The sequence below is a fragment of the Calypte anna genome, chromosome 2, assembly GCF_003957555.1.
Source record: "Calypte anna isolate BGI_N300 chromosome 2, bCalAnn1_v1.p, whole genome shotgun sequence".
In the NCBI taxonomy this organism is placed as follows: domain Eukaryota; kingdom Metazoa; phylum Chordata; class Aves; order Apodiformes; family Trochilidae; genus Calypte; species Calypte anna.
The window spans coordinates 52,953,197-52,967,384 of record NC_044245.1 but is presented as its reverse complement, the minus strand read 5'-3'; the positions used below and the strand labels follow the sequence as shown (position 1 = coordinate 52,967,384).

The 14,188-nt window shown below is 36.0% G+C and overlaps 1 protein-coding gene across 2 annotated transcripts in view; it reads right to left on the bottom strand.

Annotated features, from left to right (window-relative positions):
- The window catches only part of MYRIP (myosin VIIA and Rab interacting protein), a 207,252-nt gene extending 194,460 nt beyond the window's left edge, over positions 1–12,792 (bottom strand). For both annotated transcript variants that reach the window (XM_030445027.1, XM_030445026.1), the window contains exon 1: positions 12,683–12,792. In XM_030445027.1, the coding sequence (XP_030300887.1) occupies positions 12,683–12,792 (110 nt within the window). The remainder of the gene's footprint in view (positions 1–12,682) is intronic.
- Between the last annotated feature and the right edge of the window lie 1,396 nt (positions 12,793–14,188).

Genomic DNA, 14,188 nt, shown 5'->3' with positions numbered 1-14,188 from the left:
AGCCTGTATTAATGGCAAACTTGAATGCACACAACTGACTTGTTATGATGTGTTACTGCCATGGCTCTCTTCCTCTAATTTCTCACCTGCTTCCTCTGAAAGCAAGGCTTGCCATTATGCTATTAGTGTATGAAAATAAATAATTATTAATAGCAAAAACAATAATAATTTTACAGGGAAAAATAAATCAAAGTTCAGACAGTAGAAGGCAAAAATATGATCAGGCTACTGTACTTTGCCTGCTGAGACACAGACAGTTCAGCAGACTGATGCATAAACTGATGCTTAAGAGCTCCTTTTTTGAACTTAGAGCCACTTAATTTCAGACAGATTCACCACCTACCATAGAACAAAAATACCAGTACACAGTACTGCCTAGTTCGGTTTTGCATCAGCATTAAAGAACTGTCCTCAAAACCAATTTGTGTAAAATATTAAATGGGAAAAATCCAAAATCGCTTTAATGAATTTACAGTAAAATTAATTTTGTCTTTATCTAGATGACCAGTTAGCTATATCAGAAGGACCTTCATGTGCCACTCTTACACACTAAAGGCAGCTACCAGTAAAAACACAACAGTGATCAATCAACAGGCAATATTTATGAGGCATCTAGAAACTTCAAATGGCATCTTATGACATGGAACAGATTTCTGTACTAATGACATTTTCTATAATACACCTCCTAACAGGAGATGCTCCATACCTGCCATACAAGTATTTCACTACTTTCATATTAGTCCACATTCCACCAAAATAAGAGTTTTCAAGAGACAGTTTCACAAGTAACATTTTGCTATCAGCAGAAGCCACACCAACTAAAAAGAAAGTTTCATTCTATTGTGTGACCAAGGTAATGAGAGATGGCCATAGCATTACCTCCAGGTTGACTGACAGGCTAAAAGCAGTTACTACAAAGCCTTTAAAATTTAACACATTTTCAACATTCCTACTAAAAGGACACAAGTTTCTTTGCTTTTCTTACACAGGAAAAGTAAGGGGGGGGAGGAAAAAACCCAAATAAACTCAAAGTCAAAACAGAGAAAAGAAACTTATCACCTCCACACGTTTGGGAACTGTGTGAAAAACCCAAGATGACAGCAGCAATACGAAGGAGCTGCCCTCCTGTGAATGACAGGGCTTCTGTCATAACACAACAGTCCCATCCCTCCCAGCGTTATGCTCAAAGCAAAACTGGAAACTCTATCACACATTCATGAAAACTGTGGGGAGGGGAGATGCCACCAGCATCCTCAATGATAAACCCAAAGGTAGCCAAGAGAGGTACTAGAGACATTTGTTACATCTCACCCAACATGTTTCTGAAAAGCAGAAAAAAAAGTAAATTAAATTCCTGTCACCTTCAACAGGCTTCTCTTTTAATTGCTTCTTGATTTAAAGCTCTTCTGATTGAGATGCAAACACAGAGTTCTGTGGTATTTCCATATTATTTCACTTCCATGTGCTTGACAAAAAGTAGTTAAATTCAGATAGAAAGGATATTTTCAAACTGTGGAAACATCACCATTTGCAGCCTGTGTCTTGCAATATTTACTAGCCAAATTATAACCCAAACAGTACCAAGAACCACAACTCACTTGTCATAAAACTGTAATAGGTCTACATCTTTGTAATACATTTAAGAATTATAGTAATGTAAACCCACTATGATTTGTGAAGATACTAACTCCATTATAAACAGCTTTATAGAGAATTTCATATATTTTCTTCATGGAATTGGGATAGTGATCAACAGTAATAGAATGAGTAAAATAGAATTTTAATAAATTCTACTAAGTACTATAGAGCAAAAAGAAAAAAAATGTATGTTATGAGTTCAGCTGCTTTCAGGAGAACTTTAAGTCATAATTAGGAGGAAAATCAAGGCATTAAAGCAAAGAGAGAAAAAAAAAGAAAAGGAGGCATAAGCAAATATATTGACCAATTATATTTCATTCCAATCAAAAATAAAGGAATAGGCTGCTACACAGTCATCTCTGGTGTGCAGTTGAAAGAGTTGCTCTAAACTCAGACACAGAAGCAAATATATACCAACTGTAAATAAAGGCAGCAGTATATTAATTCACCCTAAGTTCAATTACTGGGAAAACTATCACTTTGTAGTAACTGCCCATATGTTAGCTTCTACCTCTAAGCAAACATGAAATTCCTTATCATAATGCTCAAGAGTAAGTTATCATTATCTCACATTTACCACAGAGTGGAATCATATAGTTGGGTAGCACCCACTTCAGTACTACTTAGTGGTACACTGACTTTTGTACCACCCTTAGCTGAGATACAACAGCTGATAATCTTTGCAGGTCTAAAATATTTTAAGTGCAAAACGTGACATTATTACACCACTATTTTATATTATTATTATTATTTTCACAGAGGTGACATAAGCAAACCTATTTTATTTCACACATGCAACAACCAAATGTTAGAAAGTGTTACAGCTAGAAAGTTTCTCCAAAGACATTCCTGAAACAACACTTTGGAAGTTTTAACAACGTGTTTTGACATCTTTGGAATTCGCTCCTTTTTCCTTTAGCTGAAAGTGTTCATCGATTCTATTTAAGAGAAAAAAGCTAAGAATTTTGCCACCTGTGGAACAAAGAAAGATCAACTATCTCTTACAGACACTTCTTGAATCAGTCAGCTCAGTTCCCTTCCGAAAGTTGTCTGGAAGTCCTTTAAACTCACCATGAACACAGAACATTCTTAAAAAAAACCCTAAAAATTGAGCTCCCCTCTAGGTACACATTGTGAAACTTCCAGAAAGCAAACATATCATATTTTGGAAGGGATTGTTTTGGAATGGTGAAGAATGCAGCACAAGTTTTATTAAATCTTAACATACAAAGCAGCTGTCTTGCCATGAATTCATGGCAGAGGTTCCTACCTCAGGACATATTTCTAAGAACAGGTATCACATACTTAGCACAGCTCATTCCTCTGGCACAGCTTTACGTAGGAAGCTGTACATGACAGTTAAGAAATCTGGAGAACCTGGAGGATGAGGTGTTAAGTGAATACAAATTCACTATAGCCATTTGTTAAGATTCATTTTCATCTCTGCCAACTCAGTAGTTTGGGGCAGATCCTGTGACAAACCCCCTAAGCTGCAGCATAGTGAACAAAACACTCATTTTGCTCCTTCTAATACAGCGACCTTACCTTTTATAAGTGCTTCTTCCATACACTGAACATCTGTTTGCCATGTAGATTCTGACAAGCTTTCAGTTCTTCATCAGCTTCAAAAAGGAAATACTAACAAGAATTAAAAATTCACCATTTTTATTAAATGATTTCAGTGCAAAAAGGCAACTGATTCATGGCAGTCCTCTTCTGCTCTGTCTCCTTCCTGTGCTGCTATTTAACAGTGGTTCTTGGCTCTTTCCTCAAATGAGGACACACGAGCTGACCACAAAAAAGGCTTCAGTGTTGGTGAAGAACAGAGATTCTTTATGTGAAGACTACCCCTTGATTCACCAACAATATTTCCTCTTGAAATAAAAAGATGAGCAAATCCTATTTCCAGTCAATACTACTTTCCTTAAATCTAGTACCTCTGAAATAATATAATACTGTCTAAGTATGGTTACAGCTTTTTATGGAGAAGCAGAAGTCTTTTCCTCTTGCAAATGTTAGCTTGTTTAGCGGTGTACTTTTAAACTTCCATAATGCATGTGTATCTAAAGAAACCATTAAGTCAAATTTCAAATTTAAATGACAAGTCATATTTAAGATTAACAGATTTCATCACACTCTTTTCTTGAAAATCAAAGGTGAGCATATTTAAGATGGTAAAACATACTGCTTCAGAGATCCATCCAGATTGATATGGTCAAGGACAGGTCTACAGAATGTTGCTATAGAGACTCACAGTAAAAGCATTTGCTTTTAGCGTTTAAAAAAAAAGCACTTTGAATAGAACACTTCTTCCAAAACTGTAAGAGTTGGCACTTATGGCATACAACTTAGTGAATACTGTATGTAAATTAATTCAGAGCATCCCTATACTGTAAGCACTTATATGAAGAAAAAGGTCTGAATAAGTCACATAATTTAACGTGTCTTTTCATATTTATTCACATATTTTACCATAACTTGAGAAAGCACTATGAATTGTCCTATTAGAGTAACACCTGAACTGAGAAACAAAACACTTAAGGTAAATGTGGGCATGCATAGATAACAACTAGATAAGTTGGTGGAAGATTTTGAACTGTAAAGTTACCTAAGCTGGATAAAACCACATTCCTTCAATAAAGTCACAGGTTTCACACAGCAAACCCACAGTACTTTTAATTACTTCTGTAAGTGCAGCAACCACTAACTGACTTGAAGCACTACAGCAAGAGCCAATAGATGTCAGTAGATGGCATAAACACAAGGCCATGAAGTTAAGAGCATCCAGCAGGTGAATCCTCCCACTGCATAGCATCTATCTGGCCTTTCCAGCTTTGGATTTAAACCATACTTCCAAGGTGCAGATACCTTATCCACACCTTTCTCTTGTGGAACAAAGCCCTGAAATTCAACTGTCCAGGACCTGGTACTTGTGCTGTTTCACATTCTTCCTAGCAACTTAAGCTAACTCCTGGAAAGTCACCTCTCCAGACACTAATGCTTTCAATTTTATCTTCAGAAGCATCAGATTCTGAATTAGTTATTTTTGCTTTCAATAACATCTTCACTTTAGACAGTGCAATACATAAACTGACCCAGCCATTTTGTACATCTCTCCCTGATTCCTCAAAAATAAATAATAACAAATTAAGAATCTCATAAAAAAACTACTTCTCCTGCACTGCAGCATCCGATTTCATTTTATGTCCCAACTCTTCATCCTCCTACTAACAAGATTTTTTTTTTTACCACAAGGATCAATGTTTCAGTAATGTGTTTTTTTTATCCTTCTTAGGCTAATTATTCACCCAACAGTGCTTACATGAGACTAGGAAATTATCATAATTCTGCTTGCATATTTGCATTTTGATGCAGTTTGGTGGTACAAAGATGATAGACACAGAGTAGATGAGCCCAGTTTCCAATGCAGTGTTTGCCCAAATCTAGATAAGCTCTCCAGAATCAATAACTCTGAATTCAAAGGACAACAGAGGGCAGAACTCTAGAGGGAGGTCCAAGTGTTTCACCCTCCTAACCAAGACAAGATCCAGAAACTGACAGCATTCAGATAGACCCTTGAACGCCCCGTCCCTGAAACCTGTGACACAGCAGATTCCCTCTATCAGCCCATGAACATCAGAACATTTTTCCCATAAAGTCACACTGAGCAAAGATTTTTCTGGTAAATTGGTAACATACTTAACCTCATTCCTTCAGCAAAAGTGGCAGAAGCCTCTTCTCTGCAAAAGGCACTTTAGGTTTAACATTTTCAGCATGACTACATTGTATGGGCAGGAGTCCATACTCAAGAGAACATCCCTTCCCTGCACTGCAGGGCTAGTCAGATGGGAGAATATTACTCCTACAAGTCACGTTTAACGGCTTAGACTCTTCGTACACAAGGTATGGGAGATTAAATATTGATTTTACATTATAGCTATTCATCATCACTAGGCACACTCACTCCATTTAGCTAAACTATAGCTGTTAATTTGATTAGTCATAACCCATGACGAAGACCAAATTACCACCAAAAAAAAACCAAACTAAAAACGAGAACCTGAAATAAGTTTTATAACATCTCTGCAACATCATACTGCTTTCTTTATTAAATACTTATCAAAAGGTCCTGCAAGTTTGGCACACTGTATGTGGGCTGCACTTCAGCTACATCTACCATGGCTTGTCCAATATTGAAACGATTAGCTGGGGACATTCCTTTCTCTACAAATTTCTCTAGTATTCCCTAAAATTAAGCTTTTTCTTCTTGCATCTTTTCAGAAACATCATTTCTCATACTTCATCACGCTTGTTCCACCAGCATTTCCTCTCAGTTGAAACCAAATTTGTAAATATATTTTTAGAAAGCCAAAAATCACATCTGGAATTTCCTGTATTGAAACACTTGGCATAAATTTTAAAAATTATGGTTTTGGAAATGAGGTCCTATCTTTGTCCAAACAACTCACTGAGAAGTTCTATCCATGCTTTTGGTATAGCATCTATATAGCGTTCAAATAAAGGTATAGTCATAGTGGCTCCCCATTATAGACTCAAACATGCACAAGCAAGTTGCACAGAACAGGCTTGAGAGGCACCTAAACATAAGCTGCTCTTTGGAAGTACCCTGGCATTTTTTTCTTTATTAGGCAGAAAAAAAAAAAAAAAAAAAATCAGGTCCAATGCTAGAACTTAAACAGCTGAAAGTTCTTTGCTTCTAATGCCAGATTGTTTCCAGTGCTCTGTCTGATTTCTCTCTTTCAAAGCATAAACCAGGTCCTACCCTCTGGCCAGCTACAGTCTCTTCCTCTGCTGATAGGTGAGGCAGGAGCAGGGCTGAACCAGCAGAGCTGATGCACCAGCACTGCACCAGGACATCAGGTGTTGGGGCAGGGAGCTTTGGGAAAACCAAAGAAAGGGAAGCAGGCTCTCAACTAAACACAATTGCACTGCACATGAAGTCGTGTGTTGTTACAGTGCTGAGATACCTATTCCCTTGTCTGATCTCAAACACAGAAATACTTGACAGCAAACAGTACATATGGATCAGTGTTTCTTAAAATTAGTGACAAGTACCAGTTTCTAAATGTGCTTCAAAGTGCACCCTTGCAGGCTCTCCAGCCAAAACAAGCATTTAGCTACCTGACTTTCATGCAGAATTCATCTAAGTCACAATCTTTTGACAAGAAACTTACCCTGAGCTGAGAATATCATTAAGGGATATTTGTTAAAACATTAAACACTAGTGTTGAGAAAGGGCTACACAGTGACAATGCAAAGCCTCTAGTAAACAGATAAAGTAACTATTAACTCTTAATCCTGACAGCCTGCAGGAGCTAGACAACAGGTTTCTTTGCTACTTGGAACATTAGGTAATAAAATTGGTGATAATCTATAAATAAAGATGTCTTGCTCTTAATCTTTTTAATGAACCTTTACTTCCAGGAAACAGCTGTTTTAATCTTGTTTTATAAGACAAAGCAGGAACAAAATAACACACTAATTTGCAGCTATGATTCTGATTCATACCACTAATCTGTCTTAACTTATTTTTGAGTGCAAAATTTATGACAGCTCAGCAGAGCCTTGCACTGGAGAAGTGTGCAGCTGTGTTCATGTGGAAACCACAAAAAGCACTTTTCTTAAAGAAAGACCTTTCTTAAAGAAGGACCTCTCAGACCTTTAATCACAGGGAGAGTGATGCCTGTGTCAGGGCAGCCCATAAAGAAGTGCTTGTCATTCTCCTTAGCAGAGTGCTGCCTTGCTCTCAAGCCACAGGGGCAGAAACAGGGATAATGAAGTAGTATGTTACAACCTCCTTCTCTGGATCCCTTGAGAAGTTAATAAAAAGGCACAAGAAGCAGAACAGAATACACCTTCTACAAGAAGGGAAAAAAAAAAAATCATAAATCAGAGAATGCTCTTTTTGCTCTTCCCACACTGTTTCACTGTTTATCAGACTGAAGAGAAGGCAGGCTGACCTTATCAAATCATTTTGAGCAACAAGGTATTGATCAGAAATTCATCTGTTGGAACTCTGAAGCTTTTGGTAACAATGAGACCAATCTCCCATTCCTTCCTCACCCAGAAAACAGCTTTAAAATGGCTTTGTTTGGAGGTAAGTAGTGGATGGAACACAGACAGGGTTTTTCAGTTGGGTTTTTTTTTGGTTTAAGGTATGAGTCTGCCACAGGAAGGAGGAACAAGAACTGATATGAAGAATCAACAGATAGCTGTCCAAGCTGGCAGGGTGCCAGTTTGATGTGACTCACTGACAATATTTCCATTAGCAGAGTTTGAAGGGACTTTAATATTTTATCTGCCACAAGACCCATGACACATACTGTGAATACACTGAAGTCTACAGTAGTCTGACAAGGAAAAAACAAAAAAAGATTGGTTTCAGGGTTTTGTCAGGTACGAGAATTTATTTCTTAAGAAGACTCTTCATGAGTCTACCCAGGCTGCAATTGGCTGCAACACAAAAGGAGCAGAAAAAACAAAGCAGGCATAAGCATCTCTCAACTTAAAACATTTAACCATCTTCTACACAAGAATATTCTAATTCTTTACCAATTTTTTGGCTAAAAGAAAACTAGAACAACCAGAGTGGAGAGAGTGCCCCAGTGAGTGCACACATCTCAGTTTTTCTGCAGATAGAGCACTGCTGGAGATGCAATCATGAATCACTGCAGTTTGACTTCACCACAACTGAAAGTGCCATGGCACAAATGAAAAGAGCAAAGCTGATATTCACAAACCTAGCTATGAAATACAATATCAGACTAAACATGGTGATGCTTCCACTTGTGGGTGACAGTTGATTCTCAATGCTTCTTTCGTGCTCTTTCAGTTATCCCACATACATATACTGACATTAAAGTGTTACGACCTCATGTCCATGTAGCACCAGAAAGTCAGTATATTTTTCCTTGTAAATACGTTTTCATAGGTGATTAAGAGCACCAAACAAAAGAGAACCATTTCCCCAGAAGAGATGCATTGGGCAGGGCTGAAAAAAAAGCAAGTTTCATCACTCAAACACCAGGGCACAAATGGCTGATTCAGCATTCACAGTAGTGATAGAAACTTTTGTTAGCCAATGGTTATGGGAAAATGCCTTGAAGTGCTTAGGCTATGGCCTCCTAAAATAAAGTAGCTGCTGAAAGATAAAGCATCTGCTTTGCTGACAGCTGATCAAAACTGAACCCTTTCTGTATCTGCCCCTTTGCCCAGCTTTCTGACTTCTCTCCTTTGGCAGTTGTTCTGAATGCTAAATTCAGTATCAGAACAGCCCTTTTTTAACCTGCCCACATGGCTAAAATGTGACAGGTTTGGAACCTCTTCCACAGTAAGATGATCCATCTTTTTTTTTCTATAAAATGGTAATTTCATTAATAAATGATTATTAATTTAGTGGTAACTGTAAAAAAAAAAAAAAAAGCAAAAAAAAAATCCACAACAGTTTTTTCAGGGAGAACTGATTTTACCCACAGTGAAGGAGAAGAAACAGTAGCACATTTAGACAGCCTGGCAAATTGAATACACAGGCAGTAAATGGAAACAAATAAAAGGCAGCAATCTTTTATACATCTGTTCATGCAAAGAGTCCTATCTCATAAACACACATTTGACCTTGTAAACTGTTCTAAGCCTTCTTCTTCCATTTCTTAAAAAAAAAGAAAAAAAAAACCAAACAAAAAACCAAACAACCTAAACAATAAAACAAAATCTCAAAACCACAAACTGCAGATATGACAAAGTTATACACAGTAAAATGCCAAAAAGTTTAACTATCAAAACAGTCCAATCTTCCCCATCTCTGACATTCTGCTGATGTGTTACATTTGGAATTCAAGATTAAGAAAATAAATTCAACTGTTTCAACTGCTTCACACCAAAATCAAGGCCAGCTACAAGCCTGAGGTACAATTTTAGCCTCGGTGACTCTGGATGATTAGACTAATGCTGGAGTAAATGAAAACATAACGTTACTGCCAAAGAACAGAACCAACATATAATCAAAATAGAAAGATTATGGGTGAACAAGCAACAGAGAACAGTAAATATTATTAATCTGATACCAGGATGAGTGCAATAGCAAAAAAAAAAAAAAAAAAAAAAGAAAGAAACAGCTGATCTGAAGCAGTAAGGCATAACAAATCAACCACACTAATCACTATTTACATACAGCTATCTTGTTCTTAACCTACTATTTTAAGCCAACTAATTTTCTCACAAAATGTACAAGAGCTTGTCTGATAACAAAGTTAAGAGAAAGATTTAAGTTAGAGAACCACCACTAAAAATCCTCACTGCAGAGAGATTTGAAACAGTTTTGCAGCAGAAAATTATCAATATGGTTTTTCTCCACACAGTTATCATGGCATTTTGTTTACAGAACATGAAAAATAAATATGTAACAACTGCAAAATCATAAAATATATGGGCATATTAATTTCAGAACAGTTGCCATTTACTTTGCTACCTTAAAAACATTTGTTAGGAGTAAAGATAAACTTCATTTCTTCTAGTCTGCTACTTAACTCTTTGTCTGCCATTAGCAAAGCAAAGCTAAGCTGAAGCTGTTGACCACTTACAGTTTTCTTAACTTTCATGTTTCTCCTCGTATAGTGGAAATCTGTCATATATTCCCTTAAGTACTGTTTGATCCTTAAAAATAATTTCTACCAATTGAAGTAATCCTAGAGAAACATCTGTGAAAATATTGTGTAAGAAACAAAACAACAAACAAGAAAAAACTTTCTATGGAATGAGTAATTATACAGAAACACTATTTTAATAAAGTATCACATGCAAAAGCTTCAACAGTTTCATCCAAAAACTCATGTTGCTACCTGGAATTAATGATTACAGGAATTAAAAAAAAAAACTACTTTCAGATATAACTTATTTTTTAATTTTTTAAGAGCAGTATAATATATAAAAATATATGGACAGCTTTTTTTTCTTTAAAAAAAGTATTTCAAACCTTGGCAGCATTTATACAGTGAAACTATAATGTAGACTTTCCCGGTGATAACTTTCTAAAAACAAATGCAATAAAGCCAAGAAGATCAAAGCAAAAATAAGAACTCATCTGCTCTCTTACAAGTTGAAAAATCTAATCTATAGCAAGGGCTAAGTTTTTTACATTATTAAATTTCCTATTACATATTAAGACAAAAAGATGAAGTTCCAGCCTTCCTTTTAACACATGGAGTAGCTTGATGAAAAAAAAAAAAAAAGATAAGAAAGCTTTGAATTTTACTGGCAATTTTAATATAATTAAAATTATTTAAATTCATATCTTAAATCAGAGAATCATTGAATGGCTGGGGTTGGAAGGGACCTTAAAGATCATCTAGATTCATCCCCCCTGCATGGGCAGGGACACCTCCCACTAGATCAGGTTGTTTAAGGCACATCCAGCTTATATTTCAGAATTTTGACTTCATCAGTACAGGTCATTATCTGCAGCACTTTAGCATACTAAAATACTTGAAAAGGCATGAACTACAGTCAAGAGGAAAAAACTCATACAGGAGTCCATGTGTTGCTACTAATTTCCAGTCCTTTACCTTCCTTCCCAAAAACGTTTTCTACCTGTGATCATTCAATTATTGAGTCTCACAGACAACATCAAGATGGTTAAAACACAAACACCAGCAAAAAGTGAATCTATCCAGGCTTTCCAACTAGTTTTCTATTGGCATACCCTATATCCTCTTCCTCTCACTATAGAATCTGATTCAACAGAACAGATGAGATGCCCCAGCATTTGCTAACTGTGGTATTCTTGCTCCAGTAAGAATACAACCAGTTAAATAAAAAAGCAGGAGCAAGCCCTCATATATACCCTCCTTATATAGTTTCTAGGTTTTGTTGTAAAAGACTAAAAAAACCAAAAAAAAAACTAAAACCCACAAAAAACAAACCAGTAGAACTCTTGGCAAAACAAACAAAAAAAAAAAAAAAAAAAAAAAAAAAAAAAAAACAGAAGAAAAAAAAAGTCTGCATTCAGTCCTCATCCAGTCTTTCATCCCTGCAGCCAACTTGCTCTACCAACCCAAACAAGAACTGGCACAGCATGCCAGAACTGAATCAGGCCTATGCTGCAACCCTTCCTGTTCCTTATGTTCCAAATAGTTTCAGAAAATAGTAACAGAAAACTGACAGAGAAAGGATTCTCAGTTCCAATTACAAATAATATATACCTAGTTTTGTGTTTATTATAGAGATTTTCCTGTTCTGCTGACTTCAGCTTTAGGCTAAATGATAAAAAAACAGATTATCTCTGTGACATTAGTAATATGGTAAGAAAATGTGTATTTGTCAAGTATAAAAAAGTTCAGACTGTTCTAAGGAGTAAATATTGATGTGTTCAAAGAAATTTTTTTAAATTTAAGAAAACATAATAATTCAAGGAAATAATGCTGACACTACAAGAACAATTTTGGATCTACCAATTCACATCTGGTAGTAGCTGCCTTGCCACATACTAAAATTCCTGGGCTGACACACCTTGCAACAGGATTCACTTCTTTTCTTCTTGGTTGTTTCTGCTTGCAATCATTTTGTACACAGGTGACTGAAAGCGAAGTTAACTTCTTGATACAATGAATAAAATGTCCCATTGATTATTTTGCCAGAAAGGGATGAGTTGAACTTTTTCACTTTCAGATGTCTGTATACAGACAAAGTTTCTGAATAAAAGAAAAAGAACTGACTACAGCAAGGAAACAATTCAGGTAAATTTCTGTTTATGTGAAAGTCAGCTATTACTTAACCTCTTCCCAGGCAATACACTGAGATAATTCAGAGAACACTGCCATGGTTCAGGCCAGGACAAACTGAACACAAAAATTAATTGCTTCTCAATAATTGAGTTTGTGTGGAGGACTTTGGATGTTCATTGTCTCTGTAATTGGAATGATTATTAATGCACAGAACAACACTACGGGTCATGTTCCACAGCTGCCCCCCAAGCCAATTTGTATTAAGCCAAAAAGAACAATATTTTTAATCATGTTTTTACCCTTACCTCAGTCTGTCTTCTTCTTTCTTACGGAGGCTGAAATCACGCTGAACCACCTGGAGCACATGCTCTGCTTCTTCATCAGTCAAACCAGAAAGATCCAGTTTTCTCCCCATCATATATTCTGTCCTGGATATAAATACCTATGAGGAATACCTGAAATCAGAAACAGAAGAAGGAAAATGCAAGAAAAATTGAGAGAATTGATATTTTCCCCAAGTGTGTGGAAATAATAGGCACATTTGCCTAAAAAAAGACAGTTGCTGCCATAAACATCAAAGAAGAAAATTATCTGTTTCAGAACTATTCTTCAAGTTCCCTGCACTAAAAGCAACTGCACACAGTTTTAAAAGAAATGCAAAAGATAAATAATTTTGGTTATTCAATAATATTGACAGAATAAGGTAGTATTGCTCTCAACAAGAAACACATGAAACTAAGGTGAAATAAAATTCAGATATTTCTTAAGATTTTATGCCATGGGTTTCCAAAATTTTTCACATAACACAACCTTTGAGACTATGTATGAATCAAAAACATACTCTGGTAACACTCAACAAAATTTATTTTACTACGAAATAAGAAACCAGGGCTTCTTTTAAAACACCATAAAAAGAAAGCATCTACATTTCAAGTGCATTTCCCAGAGTGACAGGAAAGACTTAGATGCCACTAACTCCATGATATCATCCTGGTATCATTCTTTCCCCTTTCCCTGTATGGCAATGGAGGAGAAACAGTAATGGTGAATGTTATGTGTGAAGTGAAGGTACCATAAAACTTCAATAAAGCTTATAGTACCGTAAGTATTACATAAAGCTCATACTGTAAACAATGAAGTTTATAAAGCTTGGTCCATTATTTCATGAATGAATTCTCAATTTTTTTCCAATTAGTTTTCTCATGACTATTTTTTTTTTTAACTTTACTAAATTCATCTATAAGTATTGATTTCTTTAGTTTGGTTTCTGTAATTATTTGGACAGTCATGAGCGTGTCCATCTCCCCATTAAGTTATGGCTTCAGAAACATCACATAGCCCTTGCAGCTCTGTTATGAGCACCCAGCACTGTATACAATTATTATGAACACACAAAAGCTCTCACACTTTATTGAAGAGCCAGCTACTACTGTCCCTTTATCCATCATGAGTGACAAGTGAATGAAGCTATGGAAAACACATAAGATGGTTACCTATCAAAAAACCACCACACCAACACTGCTATGGCATACAACAAAGTGCTCTATATAGTATACCAAGACGCAGAATGGGGAAAAAATTACTTTACATTCTAAACATACAAATTCATTCTTTGCTTAAATGATGATGGGGGATATGGTTGACTGGGTTTTGGCTTTGTTTTTTTTAATATAATAGTTACTTTTCTCCTATCACTTGGTTACAGTTCTTCAAACAGAAGAAAAAAAACAACGTGGCATTGTTTATTTTCTCTATTTTGGTTAGGCTATAATGAAGTCTAGAATATATTCTTCATTCAAGGAAACAACACT